At 52.5% G+C, this 13,509-nt stretch overlaps 1 protein-coding gene across 1 annotated transcript in view; it reads right to left on the bottom strand.

Moving 5' to 3' along the window:
- LOC119958298 (vigilin-like) overlaps window positions 1-13,509 on the bottom strand; it is a 71,920-nt gene that overhangs the window by 35,717 nt on the left and 22,694 nt on the right. Inside the window, exons 6-9 of the mRNA XM_038786732.1 lie at window positions 9,358-9,564; window positions 5,589-5,696; window positions 4,810-4,914; window positions 4,424-4,531 (exon numbers count right to left, since the gene is read on the bottom strand). Of these exons, the coding sequence (XP_038642660.1) occupies window positions 4,424-4,531; window positions 4,810-4,914; window positions 5,589-5,696; window positions 9,358-9,564 (528 nt within the window). The remainder of the gene's footprint in view (window positions 1-4,423; window positions 4,532-4,809; window positions 4,915-5,588; window positions 5,697-9,357; window positions 9,565-13,509) is intronic.

Below are 13,509 nucleotides of genomic sequence, written 5' to 3'. Positions count from 1 at the left end.
ATAGGATGGGGAAGGAAACTGCAGGGGATGGGTACAATCGAAATGTGGAGCTTTTTCAAGGAACAGCTGCTGCGTGTCCTTGATAAGTATGTACCTGTCAGGCAGGGAGGATGTTGTCGAACAAGGGAACCGTGGTTTACAAAGGAAGTTGAAGCACTTGTCAAGAGGAAGAAGAAGGCTTATGTTAGGATGAGACATGAAGGCTCAGTTAGGGCACTTGAGAGTTACAAGTTAGCCAGGAAGGACCTAAAGGGAGAGTTAAGAAGAGCGAGGAGAAGACACGAAAAGTTGTTGGCGGATAGGATCAAGGAAAACCCTAAGGCTTTCTATAGGTATATCAGGAACAAAAGAATGACTAGAGTAAGATTAGGGCCAATCAAGGATAGTAGTGGAAAGTTGTGTGTGGAATCAGAGGAGATAGGGGAAGCATTAAATGGATATTTTTCGTCGGTGTTTACACTGGAGAAAGACAATGTTGTCGAGGAGAATACTCAGGTTCAGTCGACCAGGCTAGATGGAATTGAGGTTCACAAGGAGGAGGTGTTAGCAATTTTGGAAAGTGTAAAAATAGGTAAGTCCCCTGGGCCAGATGGGATTTATCCTAGGATTCTCTGGGAAGCCAGGGAGGAGATTGTAGAGCCTTTGTCCTTGATCTTTATGTCGTCTTTGTCGACAGGAATAGTGCCGGAAGACTGGAGGATAGCAAATGTTGTCCCTTGTTCAAGAAGGGGAATAGAGACAACCCTGGTAATTATAGACCTGTGAGCCTTACTTCGGTTGTGGGTAAAATGTTGGAAAAGGTTATAAGAGATAGGGTTTATAGTCATCTTGAAAAGAACAAGTTGATTAGCGATAGTCAACACGGTTTTGTGAAGGGTAGGTCATGCCTCACAAACCTTATTGAGTTTTTTGAGAAGGTGACCAAACACAGGTGGATGAGGGTAAAGCGGTTGATATGGTGTATATGGATTTCAATAAGGCGTTTGATAAGGTTCCCCACGGTAGGCTATTTCAGAAAATAAGGAAGTATGGGATTGAAGGTGATTTAGCGGTTTGGATCAGTAATTGGCTAGCTGAAAGAAGACAGAAGGTGGTGGTTGATGGCAAATGTTCATCCTGGAGTTCAGTTACTAGTGGTGTACCGCAAGGATCTGTTTTGGGGCCACTGCTGTTTGTCATTTTTATAAATGACCTGGAAGAGGGTGTAGAACAAAAAACAAAGAACAAAGAAAATTACAGCACAGGAACAGGCCCTTCGGCCCTCCCAGCCTGCGCCGATCCAGATCCTTTACCTAAACCTGTCTCCTATTTTCCAAGGTCTACTTCTCTCTGTTCCCGCCCATTCATATACCTGTCTAGATGCTTCTTAAATGATGCTATCGTGCCCGCCTCTACCACCTCCGCTGGTAAAGCGTTCCAGGCACCCACCACCCTCTGCGTAAAAAACTTTCCACGCACATAGATAGAACAGTACAGCACAGAATAGGCCCTTCGGCCCTCGATTTTGTGCTGAGCAATGATCACCCTACTCAAACCCACGTATCCACCCTATACCCGTAACCCAACAACCCCCCCTTAACCTTACTTTTAGGACACTACGGGCAATTTAGCACGACCAATCCACCTAACCCGCACATCTTTGGACTGTGGGAGGAAACCGGAGCACCCGGAGGAAACCCACGCAGGCACGGGGAGAATGTGTAGACTCCACACAGACAGTGACCCAGCCGGGAATCGAACCTGGGACCCTGGAGCTGTGAAGCATTTATGCTAACCACCATGCTACCGTGCTGCCCCCTAAATCTCCCTTAAACTTTCCCCCTCTCACCTTGAAATTGTGACCCCTTGTAACTGACACCCCCACTCTTGGGAAAAGCTTGTTGCTATCCACCCTGTCCATACCTCTCATAATTTTGTAGACCTCAATCAGGTCCCCCCTCAACCTCCGTCTTTCCAATGAAAACAATCCTAATCTACTCAACCTTTCTTCATAGCTAGCACCCTCCATACCTGGCAACATCCTGGTGAACCTCCTCTGCACCCTCTCCAAGGCATCCACATCCTTCTGGTAATGTGGCGAATTTTGCTCCTGCCGAATTTTGTTATACTCTGCCTTTCCCCAATTTAGCACTTTTCCTTTCGGACCCCTCCTGTCCTTGTCCATGAGTATTCTAAAACTTACGGAATTGTGATCACTATTCCCAAAGTAATCACCGACTGAAACATCAACCACCTGGCCGGGATCATTCCCCAATCCCAGGTCCGGTATGGCCCCTTCCCGAGTTGGACTACTTACATACTGCTCTAAAAAACTCTCCTGGATGCTCCTTACAAACTCTGCTCCATCTACGCCTCCAACACTACACGAATCCCTTTCAATGTTGGGGAAGTTAAAATCTCCCATCACAACCACCCTATTGCTCCTACATTTTTCTATAATCTGTCTGCATATTTGTACCTCTACTTCATGCTCGCTTTTGGGAGGCCTGTAGTAAAGTCCCAACAATGTTACTGCACCCTTCCTATTTCTCAGCTCCACCCATATTGCCTCAGTGTTCGAATCCTCCATCATGCCCTCCTTAATCACAGCTGTGATATCATCTCTGACCAGTAATGCAGCTCCTCCACCCCTTCTACCTCCCTCTCTATCCCTCCTGAAGCATCTATACCCTGGGATATTTAGTTGCCAGTCCTGCCCTTCCCTCAACCAAGTCTCAGTAATACCAATAACATATTCCCAGGTACTGATCCAAGCCCTAAATTCATCTGCCTTACCTGCTACACTTCTTGCATTAAAACAAATGCACCTCAGACCACCTGTCCCTTTGCATTCATCATCTCTTCCCTGTCTACTCTTCCCCTCAGACACATTGAGTTTATTGTCTCGTACCTTACTGGCTTTAGTTGCTACTTCTTTACTGACCTCTAACTTCCTAATCTGGTTCCCATCCCCCTGCCACATTAGAAGGATGGGTTAGTAAATTTGCAGATGACACGAAGGTCGGTGGAGTTGTGGATATTGCTGAAGGATATTATAGGATACAGAGGGACATAGATAAGCTGCAGAGCTGGGCTGAGAGGTGGCAGATGGAGTTTAATGCAGAAAAGTGTGAGGTGGTTCACTTTGGAAGGAGTAACAGGAATGCAGAGTACTGAGCTAATGGCAAGATTCTTGGTAGTGTAGATGAACAGAGAGATCTCGGCATCCAGGTACATAAATCCCTGAAAGTTGCCACCCAGGTTAATAGGGCTGTTAAGAAGGCATATGGTGTGCTAGCCTTTATCAGCAGGGGGATTGAGTTTCGGAGCCACGAGGTCATGCTGCAGCTGTACAAAACTCTGGTGCGGCCGCACCTGGAGTACTGTGTGCAGTTCTGGTCACCACATTATAGGAAGGATGTGGAAGCTTTGGAAAGGGTTCAGAGGAGATTTACTAGGATGTTGCCTGGTATGGAGGGAAGGTCTTACGAGGAAAGCCTCAGGGACTTGAGGTTGTTTTCGTTAGAGAGGAGAAGGCCGAGAGGTGACTTAATAGAGACATATAAGATAGTCAGAGGGTTAGATAGGGTGGACAGTGAGAGTCTTTTTCCTCGGATGGTGATGACCAACACGAGGGGACATAGCTTTAAATTGAGGGGTGGTAGATATAGGACAGATGTCAGAGGCAGTTTCTTTACTCAGAGAATAGTAGGGGTGTGGAACGCCCTGCCTGCAACAGTAGTAGACTCGCCAACTTTAAGGGCATTTAAGTGGTCACTGGATAGACATATGGATGAAAATGGAATAGTGTAGGTCAGATAGGCTTCAGATGGTTTCACAGGTCGGCGCAACATCGAGGGCCAAAGGGCCCGTACTGCGCTGCAATGTTCTATGTTCTATGTTCTAACTCAGTCCTGTGACTGTTTGGCAGACCTTTCACTGCCCATCATTTATTGGATTTCAATCTGTGGCCGCCCGGCTTTATAGGGAGGGATGTCAAGGCCGCAATTTACTTATGAGGAGAGTGGCACCGTGGTTGGCACCGCTGCCAATCCGCGCCAGGAATCCGGGTTCAATTCCAGCCTTGGGTCACTGTCTGTGCGGAGTCTGCACGTTCTCGCCCCCGTGTGTCGCCGTGGGTTTCCTCCGGGGTGCTCCGGTTTCCTCCCACAGCCCAAAGATGTGCGGGTTAGGGTGGGTTGGCCGTGCTAAATTGCCCCTTAGTGTCCAGGTTGGCTGAATTGGCCGTGTTAAATTGCAGGGCAGTGGGCCGAGGTAGGCTGCTCTTTCAGAGGGTCGGTGCCGACCCGACGGGCCGAATGGCCTCCTTCTGCGCTGTGGGAATTCAGTGGGCTGCGCAGTGGGAGCCCCTTGCCGCAGAACCAAAGACTACGGGCGAGACCCGCCAGAAAGTGTTCAAACTCAGGAGAGCGCTTCAGCGTGCCAACAATGGCGGGCCTGGCAGGGACTTACTGTTTGCTCCATTCTTCCCGATGAGGTGGCGGTGGAATTTCTGCTCGACCAGGATCTCCGTGTAGTCCATCCGCGTCAGCTGGCAGGGACAAAGCACAGCCAGAGGGCAAAGGTCAGTCGCCACCCGCAAGCCCGAAACCTCGTCACCCGGCGACGGCCCCTCCGTGGGGGCTGCGGGGTAGCGGCGGAAGAGAGTTGGGGGGGGGGGGGGGGGGTGAACCCCTTCGCTACGCGAGGGTTTTTTTTGTGTCGGAAGAGGTGGAAGACAGCAGAAGGGTAGTTTGGGGAGGGGGGGCTGGAACGTCAGCGTATTTTACGGGAGAAAGGGGGGAAGAAAAGTGCCGATAAAGTACTGACCAGGTCATTGATGATGTCCTGGATCTGGGTTTGAGCGATCTCCACTTCCTCCGTTGGGCCCTCCAGCGAGATTGTCTCTTCGCCGTCCGTGAACTCTATGTGAACCTGCAGCAGACGGGTCATATAACCCAGAGAGACACGTTACTTGCGCCAACGTTGTCACAGCGGGGGGATGAGGCGCCGGTACCCGTTCTGATACCCCCTCGGGGCAATTCCTGATCCTGCGCCTGGCGGGGCTGGACGATCGGAGCGCAGGGGCGACAGGGAAGCCGACAGGCCTCCCTCATCGGGCAGGCCACTCCCTGCATTTGCCCCCGCACCGCACTCCCTCCACGAGCGTGCCCGATGCTCTGCCGCCCACACCTTAACTTAGCCGAATCCCGCTAACTCATCAGCCCTGCGCTGGCGGATCTACGCTGGCTCCCACTTCAGCAAAGCCTTGAAATTAAACCCCCTACCCCCTTCCCTCCACCACCCTCAGGGGACTCTGCGCTCCTCCAATTCGGCCCTCCTGAGCATCCTGGATTTTAATCGGCGGTCAGGCCTCCGCCAGCCTGGGGGAACAAGCTCCGGAAATCCTTCCCTAAACTTCCCCACCTCGCTCTCCTCCCAAAAGCCGGCCAAGCCTTTTGGTCACCCTGTTCAAATACCTCCCCGCCTGGCGCGTCCGATGGCAAGGCGCCTGGTGACCTCCTCCCGTGTTAACGGCGCTCGGGTCAATGGATGTTCTGGACCACACCGAAAGGGCCGTTTGCCTGGCGCCAACCCCGGGTGATTACCTTGGGCAGCTGCTGGGTGATGCGGCCAATGTTTTGCCCCTTCTTGCCGATGATGAAGCGATGCAGCCAGGCCGGAGCAGTCACCTCTGCCACCATCACACTCTTGGCCTGAAAATGCCCCGGCGGAAACAGAAAAGAGGAAGATCAGTGAAAGGTTCCAGTTCGGGGGCGGGGGGGGGGGCCGCATTTCGAGGCGAGGTCCCGTCCAGCAGGAGGAAAGGGAGTGTATCGAGGATGTTTCGAGGGCCGCAGGGGTGAGAGTGGAGCCCTGCCCATCAGTGGCGGTCTTGGAACATAGAACATGCAGTGCGGAAGGAGGCCATTCGGCCCATCGAGTCTGCACCGACTCACTTAAGCCCTCACTTCCACCCTATCCCCGTAACCCAATAACCCCACCTAACCTTTTTGGGCACTCATTTATCGCGGCCAATCCACCCTAACCCGCACCTCCTCTTTGTGGACTGTGGGAGGAAACCGGAGCACCCGGAGGAAACCCACGCAGACACGGGGGAGAACGTGCAGACTCTGCACAGACAGTGACCCAGCGGGGAATCGAACCTGGGACCCTGGCGCTGTGAAGCCACAGTGCTAACCACTGTGCTATCGTGCTGCCCCATCTTCGGGATATCAGAACTGGGAGGGTGGGGGCGGACAAAGGGCAATAAGTGAAGGCAACCACGGCAGGCGGGGAAATCTCCCTCCTTCCTGGACTGGGGTGGGGCAACTGAGATCAAAAATTCAACAGTGAGGAGGGCTCCATGCTACACGTTGGTTGGGCCTTGATTGCACGTCACCATCGTGATGCTGTCTCGATTATACCTAATACTTGGTCGCATTATTTACATTCCAGTTGTTATGGGCCAGTGTTTAGAGAACCCCAAAGTGTATCACGGAGTTCCCCTGACCCACAGCTTTTACTAGATTGCGGTATGGGGAGCACACGGCCCACTCTACAGGTGTGGCACAGCAGAAATGGGACAGTACTTTTTAAAGCAAAACAATGTTTATTCTATGAACTCAAGTTAACCTTTTTAAAACATACAGTGAACATTTTAGTAACCATCAATTCAAATACAACCCCCAAAGACTACAGCACTAAGTAATCCTTAATAACCTCCCAAACAACATCCAGAAGACAAAAAAGAAACACCTTTTAACAGAAGCACATCAGGTTAAAGTCACTACTGAGAACATTTCTAATTCTGAATTCACCAAATGATCAAGAGATAGTCTTTTGATGGCAGAGAGAACAGCAACACACCTGCTCGGTCTGGCTTCAGCTCCAACACTGAAAACGAAACTAAAACACAACCCTGCAGCAAACAGCCTAAAACGAAAGTAAAAAGCTGACAGACAGCCCAGCTCCACCCACACTCTGACATCACTGCAGTAATATGAGCAGCCAAACATTTCTTAAAGCGGCATTCTCGTGACATCTGACAATGATCCCTTAATCTTTCCCCAGTTGGGGGCAGCTGTGCTTAATTACCAATTTAACGGGGAAGCGGCATCATTGCGACACGGTCACACAGTGGTTAGCACTGTTGCCTCGCAGCGACAGGGTCCCAGGTTCGATTCCCGGCTTGCGTCACTGCCTGTGCGGGGTCTGCACGTTCTCCCCCGTGTCTGCGTGGGTTTCCTCCGGGTGCTCCGGTTTATAATAATAATCGTTATTAGTGTCACAAGTAGGCTTACATTAACACTGCAAAGTTACGGGGGAAAATCCCCTCGTCGCTACACTCCGGCGCCTGTTCGGGTACACTGGGAGAATTCAGATTGTCTAATTCACCTCACAAGCACGTCTTTCGGGACTTGTGGGAGGAAACCCACAATTGTGGGATTCCCCAGTTCAATGGTTCATTGATTGGAAAAACCCATCTGTTCATTAATGTCCTATAGGGAGGGGAAATCTGCCGTCCTTACTGTCTGGCCTACACGTGACTCCAGATCCCGCACACAGCGATGTGGCTGACTCTTATCTGCCCCTCTGAAGTGGCCCAGAGAGCCCACTCAATCCGCTAAAAAGGGAATGAGCCCGGACGGGCCATCCGGCATCGACCTAGACACGTGAAAGGACAACTACAAACTCAGCCCTGTCGAATTTGCAAAGTCCTCCGAACCGACATAGAATCCACATCATTCCTACAATGCAGATGGAGGCCATGTGGTCCTTTGGGTCTGCACTGATCTTCTGAAAGAGCACCCTACCTAGGCCCACTCCCCTGCCCTAAACCCGTAACATCTCTTAACCTGCTCATCGTTGGACACTAACGAGCAATTTAGCACGGCCAATCCACCTAACCTGCACATCTTTGGACACTAAGGGACAATTTAGCACGGCCAATCCACCTAACCTGCACATCTTTGGACCCTAACGAGCAATTTAGCACGGCCAATCCACCCTAACCTACACATCTTTGGACACTAAGGGGCAATTTAGCACGGCCAATCCCCCTAACCTGCATATCTTTGGACACTAAGGGACAATTTAGCACGGCCAATCCACCTAACCTGCTCATCTTTGGACACTAAGGGCAATTTAGCACGGCCAATCCACCTAACCTGCACATCTTTGGACACTAAGGGCAATTTAGCACGGCCAATCCACCTAACCTGCACATCTTTGGACACTAAGGGACAATTTAGCACGGCCAATCCACCTAACCTGCACAGCTTTGGACACTAGGGGCAATTTAGCACAGCTAATGAATGAAATGAAATGAAAATCGCTGATTGTCACGAGTAGGCTTCAATGAAGTTACTGTGAAAAGCCCCTAGTCGCCACATTCCGGCGCCTGTCCGGGGAGGCCGGTACGGGAATCGAACCGTGCTGCTGGTCTGCTTGGCCTGCTTTCAAAGCCAGCGATTTAGCCCAGTGTGCTAAACCTAACCTGCACACCTTTGGACACTAAGGGGCAATTTAGCACGGCCAATCCACCTAATCTGCACGTCTTTGGACTGTGGGAGGAAACCGGAGCACCCGGAGGAAACCCAGTCAGACACGGGGGAGAAGGTGCAGACTCCGCACAGACAGTGACCCAAGCCGGGAATCGAACCTGGGACCCTGGCTCTTCAAGGCAGCGTTGTATTGTGTCCATCATGCCGCCTAGGGGCTTGTGCCAACATTGTGCCTCCCAGACTGGTCAGGCAACAACAGGCCCACAGAAGCATACCTTACAGACAACGTCCCGGGGACCCCCATCGCCATCCTCTGGCCGTGCCCTGCCCCACCGGCAGGGGTGGCCCAGCGGAGGTGTCAGCACGGCCGTACACAGTCGGGTCTCGCTGGAGCCCTCTGTCACAGTAGCAAGGCCCTCCTCGCTCTTGGTGTGACATAGATTTTATAGAATTTACAGTGCAGAAGGAGGCCATTCGGCCCATCGAGTCGGCACCGGCTCCTGGAAAGAGCTCCCCAACCCAAGGTTAACACCTCCACCCTTTCCCCATAACCCAGTAACCCCCACCCAACACTAAGGGCAATTTTGGACACTAAGGGGCAATTTATCACGGCCAATCCACCCTAACCTGCACATCTTTGGACTGTGGGAGGAAACCTGAGCACCCGGAGGAAACCCACGCACACACGGGGGAGGACGTGCAGACTCCACACAGACAGTGACCCAGCCGGGAATCGAACCTGTGACCCTGGAGCTGTGAAGCGATTGTGCTATCCACAATGCTACCGTGAGGCTGAGAGTGAGGAACCAACACGAATGTCTGTGGGGTGAGGTGGTGGGGGTGGTTGGGAGGGGGGGGGGGGGGGTTTTACCTTAGCGTAGACCTGAGTCAGAGCCGGGCCTAGTTTGTCCGGTTCCCCTCGGAGGATGATCGTCTCAGAGCTGCTCTCCAGTGACGGCATCTCGACGGAGACCCCGGTCACGTCCAGTATTTCCTGCAGGGTGTTGCCTTTCGGGCCTACGATGTACTTGTGCTGGGACTTCTTCACCTCCACCGATATCGTCGTGGTTTTCCGTTTCTGTGGGCAGAGACACAGCTGAAAGCCGGCCAGACGTCCCGTTCCCCCCCCCCCCCCCCCCCCCCCCCCCCCCCGGACCCACCCAGCGCAAAGCAAAATCAGGAATGAAAACAAAGTGAGAATCCGGCGTGCGATTCTCGTGCCCCGTATCTGAGGAAGGAGGTTCCGGCGATGGAGGGAGGGCAGCGAAGGTTTACCAGGCTGATTCCTGGGATGGCGGGACTGTCATATGAGGAGAGACTAAATCGGTCAGGCTTATTGCTCCAGGGTCCCGGGTTCGATTCCCGGCCTGGGTGACTGTCTGTGCGGAGTCTGCATCTCCCCCCGTGTCTGCGTGGGTCTCCTCCGGGTGCTCCGGTTTCCTCCCCCAGTCCAAAGACGTGCGGGTTAGGGTGGATTGGCCGTGATAAATTGCCCCTTAGTGTCCAAAGATTAGGTGAGGTTACGGGGATGGGGTGGAGGGGTGGGCTTGAACCTAAATGGGGTGCCGCTGCTGACCCCAGTCCAAGGGCCAGTGCTGACACGATGGGCCGAATGGCCTCCTCTCTGCACTGTAAATTCTATGATATTCATTGGCATTTAGAAGAGTGAGAGGGGGATCTCATAGAAACTTATAAAATTCTAACAGGATTAGACAGGGTAGATTCAGAAAGAATGTTCCCGATGGTGGGGGAGTCCAGAATTAGGGGTCATAGTTCGAGGATAAGGGGTAAACCTTTTAGGACTGAGGTGAGGAGAAATTTCTTCACCCAGAGAGGGGTGAATCTGTGGAATTCGCTCCCGCAGGAAGTAGTTGAAGCCAAAACGTTCTGTGATTTCAATAAGGAATTAGATAGAGCTCTTGGGGCTAAAGGGATCAGGGATATGGGGGGGAAGGCAGGATCAGGGTATTGAACTTGATGATCAGCCATGATCGTAATGAATGGCAGAGCAGGCTGGGAGGGCCGAATGGCCTCCTCCTGCTTCTATTTTCTATGCTTCTACGTTTCTAGGAGAACACTTTAACGGTTTGTTAACCCTCTGGCAATTTACTCCTCTCTAACCGTGTTGGCTCCTCACTGGGTCGAGTCTCCGACTTGTGAACCATCCTTACGGGTGACCCGAGGGTGGCGGTGCATCAGTGAGCTAGTTGACAGCAAGGGGCGTCACAGTCCCGCACAACAACAACTTTCATGTGCAGGGTAGGTGGATTGGCCAGGCTAAATTGCCCCTTAATTGGAAAAAAGAGTATTGGGTACTTCTGTTAGGCTTGGGGTGGAAGTAAAGGAGTATTATATCATCTAATACTTTTGTGTTTCATAAATGTATTTAGAAGCCAATTAGTGATCCTGTGACTCTGTACCTCCATGTTTTAGCGAGAAAAAGAGAAGAACAGGTCACCATGTTGCATGATCATCATGGATGGAGGAGCAAAATAGGGTGGGGACTCTGGAGCGAAGCCCTGCATAGGGTCAACTCCACCGCCACGTGCGCAAGGTTCAACTTAACGCAGCTAAAAGTGGTACACAGAGCCCACTTAACAAGAACCCGTCTGAGTAGGTTCTTCCCGGAGGCGGAGGACAGATGTGAACGGTGCCAAGGAGGCCCGGCCAACCACGCCCACATGTTCTGGTCTTGCCCCAGACTTGTGGAGTACTGGACAGCCTTCTTCGAGGCTATGTCCAAAGTGGTGGGGGTGAGGGTGGAGCCATGCCCGATAGTGGCGGTCTTCGGGGTTTCAGACCAGCCAGATCTATTCCTGGGGAGGAGGGCGGACGCCCTTGCCTTTGCCTCCCTGATCGCCCGCCATAGAATCCTGTTCGGCTGGCGGTCAGCAGCACCGCCCAGAGCTGCAGACTGGCTGTCCGACCTCTCGGAATCTCTCCAAATGGAGAAAATCAAATTCGCCGTCCGGGGGTCAGACGACGGCTTCCACAGAACGTGGGAGCCATTCATGCAACTGTTCCGGGACCTGTTTGTGGCCAACGTACATGAGGAAGAATAGTCGGGTGGCCAAGAATCAGGGGAAAGTAGCCAAGGTGGGGGAGGGAGGGATAGACTGGGAGTTGGGGGGGGGGAGACGACGACAGCTAAACCTAAGAGGAAAGAACGGTGAACCATGGGAGGGGGAGGGGGTGGAAGAGTGAAGAGACCGGGAACAATAGAGGAGCTGGAAGGAGGGTACGGGATACGATAACAAACGTGGCTTCTCCAGGAACAGAGAAAAGGGAGAATCCGGGCGAAAGACGGGAGGAACGGCTGAAGCGGAGGCGAGCGCGAGCAGACGGCGGAGGGCGAAACCCGTCCGGGAGAAGCAAGCGACAACACCAACACTAAACCCATCGGAGTATTGCCCACTGTCATTGTTTCTCCGGCACCCGAATGTACATCTACCTCCCCAGACTCTGCACCCCCCTCCCAGACTCTGCACCCCCTTCCCCCCCCAAACAGTCGCCTACTTATACGTTGTTAATAATTATGCCAGTTGTACAGAGTTGCTGCTGTTGAGCTGGTGCACAATACCCCACCAGTTGTTTTATTTTTTATTATAACATTTTTTTTTTGGGTGTGCCTTTCTCTTCTATATACATATATACATATATCTTATTCTGTGTACATAACGGTAAATATACTTTGTTCAAAAACCCAATAAAAACATTGAGAATTTTTTTTTTAATTCATTGAATTTAAGAGGGATGCAGTGGGTTAGCACTGCTGCCTCACGGCTCCGAGGTCCCAGGTTCGAGCCCGGCCCCGGGTCACCGCCCGTGTGGAGTTTGCACGCTCTCCCGTTGGCCGGACAGCTGGTTTGTGATGCGGAGCGCGGCTAACGGCACGGGTTCAATTCCCGTACCGGCCGAGGGTGTTCATGGAGCAACCCCCCACCCCTTCCTTTCTCAACCTTGCCCCTTACCTCGGGTTACATCATCACTAGTTAGTTCCTCCACCGCCCCCCACCCCCCACAAAGGGCAAAAGCAGCCTCTGGTCACCTGGGACGATGACAACTTTACTATTTTATAATTCGGATGCGGGCTCAGTGATTGCTAATCTATTTGAAAATCCCCGTCGGCTCGGCTGCCTCACAGCACCGGGGATCCAGGTTCAATTCCGGCCTCGGGCGACTGTCTGCGTGGCGCTTGCACGTTCTCTCTCCCCCCCCCCCCCCCCCCCCCCCCTCCCCTCGCAAAGGTTTCCTCCGGATGCTCCCGGTTTCCACCCACTGCGTTAGGTGGATTCGTCGCGATGAATACATTTCCCCTAACTGGGTCACGGGGATACGGCGGGGGGGGCGGGGGCCTAGGGGCAAACTCGATGGGCTGAATGGCCTCCCTTCCGCACTGTAGGGATTGTACGAAGTCCTGGCCCAGCCACGCTGGAGGAAGTCAGGCCGTATCTCAGGCGCAGCTCCGACTGAGATCAGAAGAGAGCACAGGTTCCTGGACCCAAACCGATAAACCTTCCTACGGCGTTGGTCCTCTTTGTCTGAACTGACTCAGCCACCACAGAGATCCAAAAGGTCTTGGTGAGCGTTTATTTGTATATATGTGCTTTTACATTTTTGGCGTAGTCTACAGGTTTCATTGCACAGACCATGCACGCTACCGATCACTCTACGGCACAGGAGGCCATTTGACCCCGCGTCTCAGTGCTAACCCTCTGACAGTGCTACCGAGTTAAGCACACTCCCCTGCTTCCGGCCTCATAATGCAGCAATTATTTATCTCCCCCTTTTTCAATCGTCTACCTAATTCCCTTCTTTTTAAACAAATTTAGAGTACCCAATTATTTCCCCCGCCCTCACCCCAATTAAGGGGCAATTTAGGGGCCGATCCACCGACCCTACACATCTTTTTGGGTTGTGGGGGGCGAGACCCACGCCGACACGGGGGAGAAATGTGCAAACTCCACACGGACAGGTGACCCGGAGCCGGGATCGAACCTGGGACCTCGGCGCCGTGAGTGCT

Source organism: Scyliorhinus canicula, chromosome 29, assembly GCF_902713615.1.
Source record: "Scyliorhinus canicula chromosome 29, sScyCan1.1, whole genome shotgun sequence".
Taxonomy (NCBI): Eukaryota; Metazoa; Chordata; class Chondrichthyes; order Carcharhiniformes; family Scyliorhinidae; genus Scyliorhinus; species Scyliorhinus canicula.
This window is presented reverse-complemented; position numbering and strand designations above follow the sequence as displayed.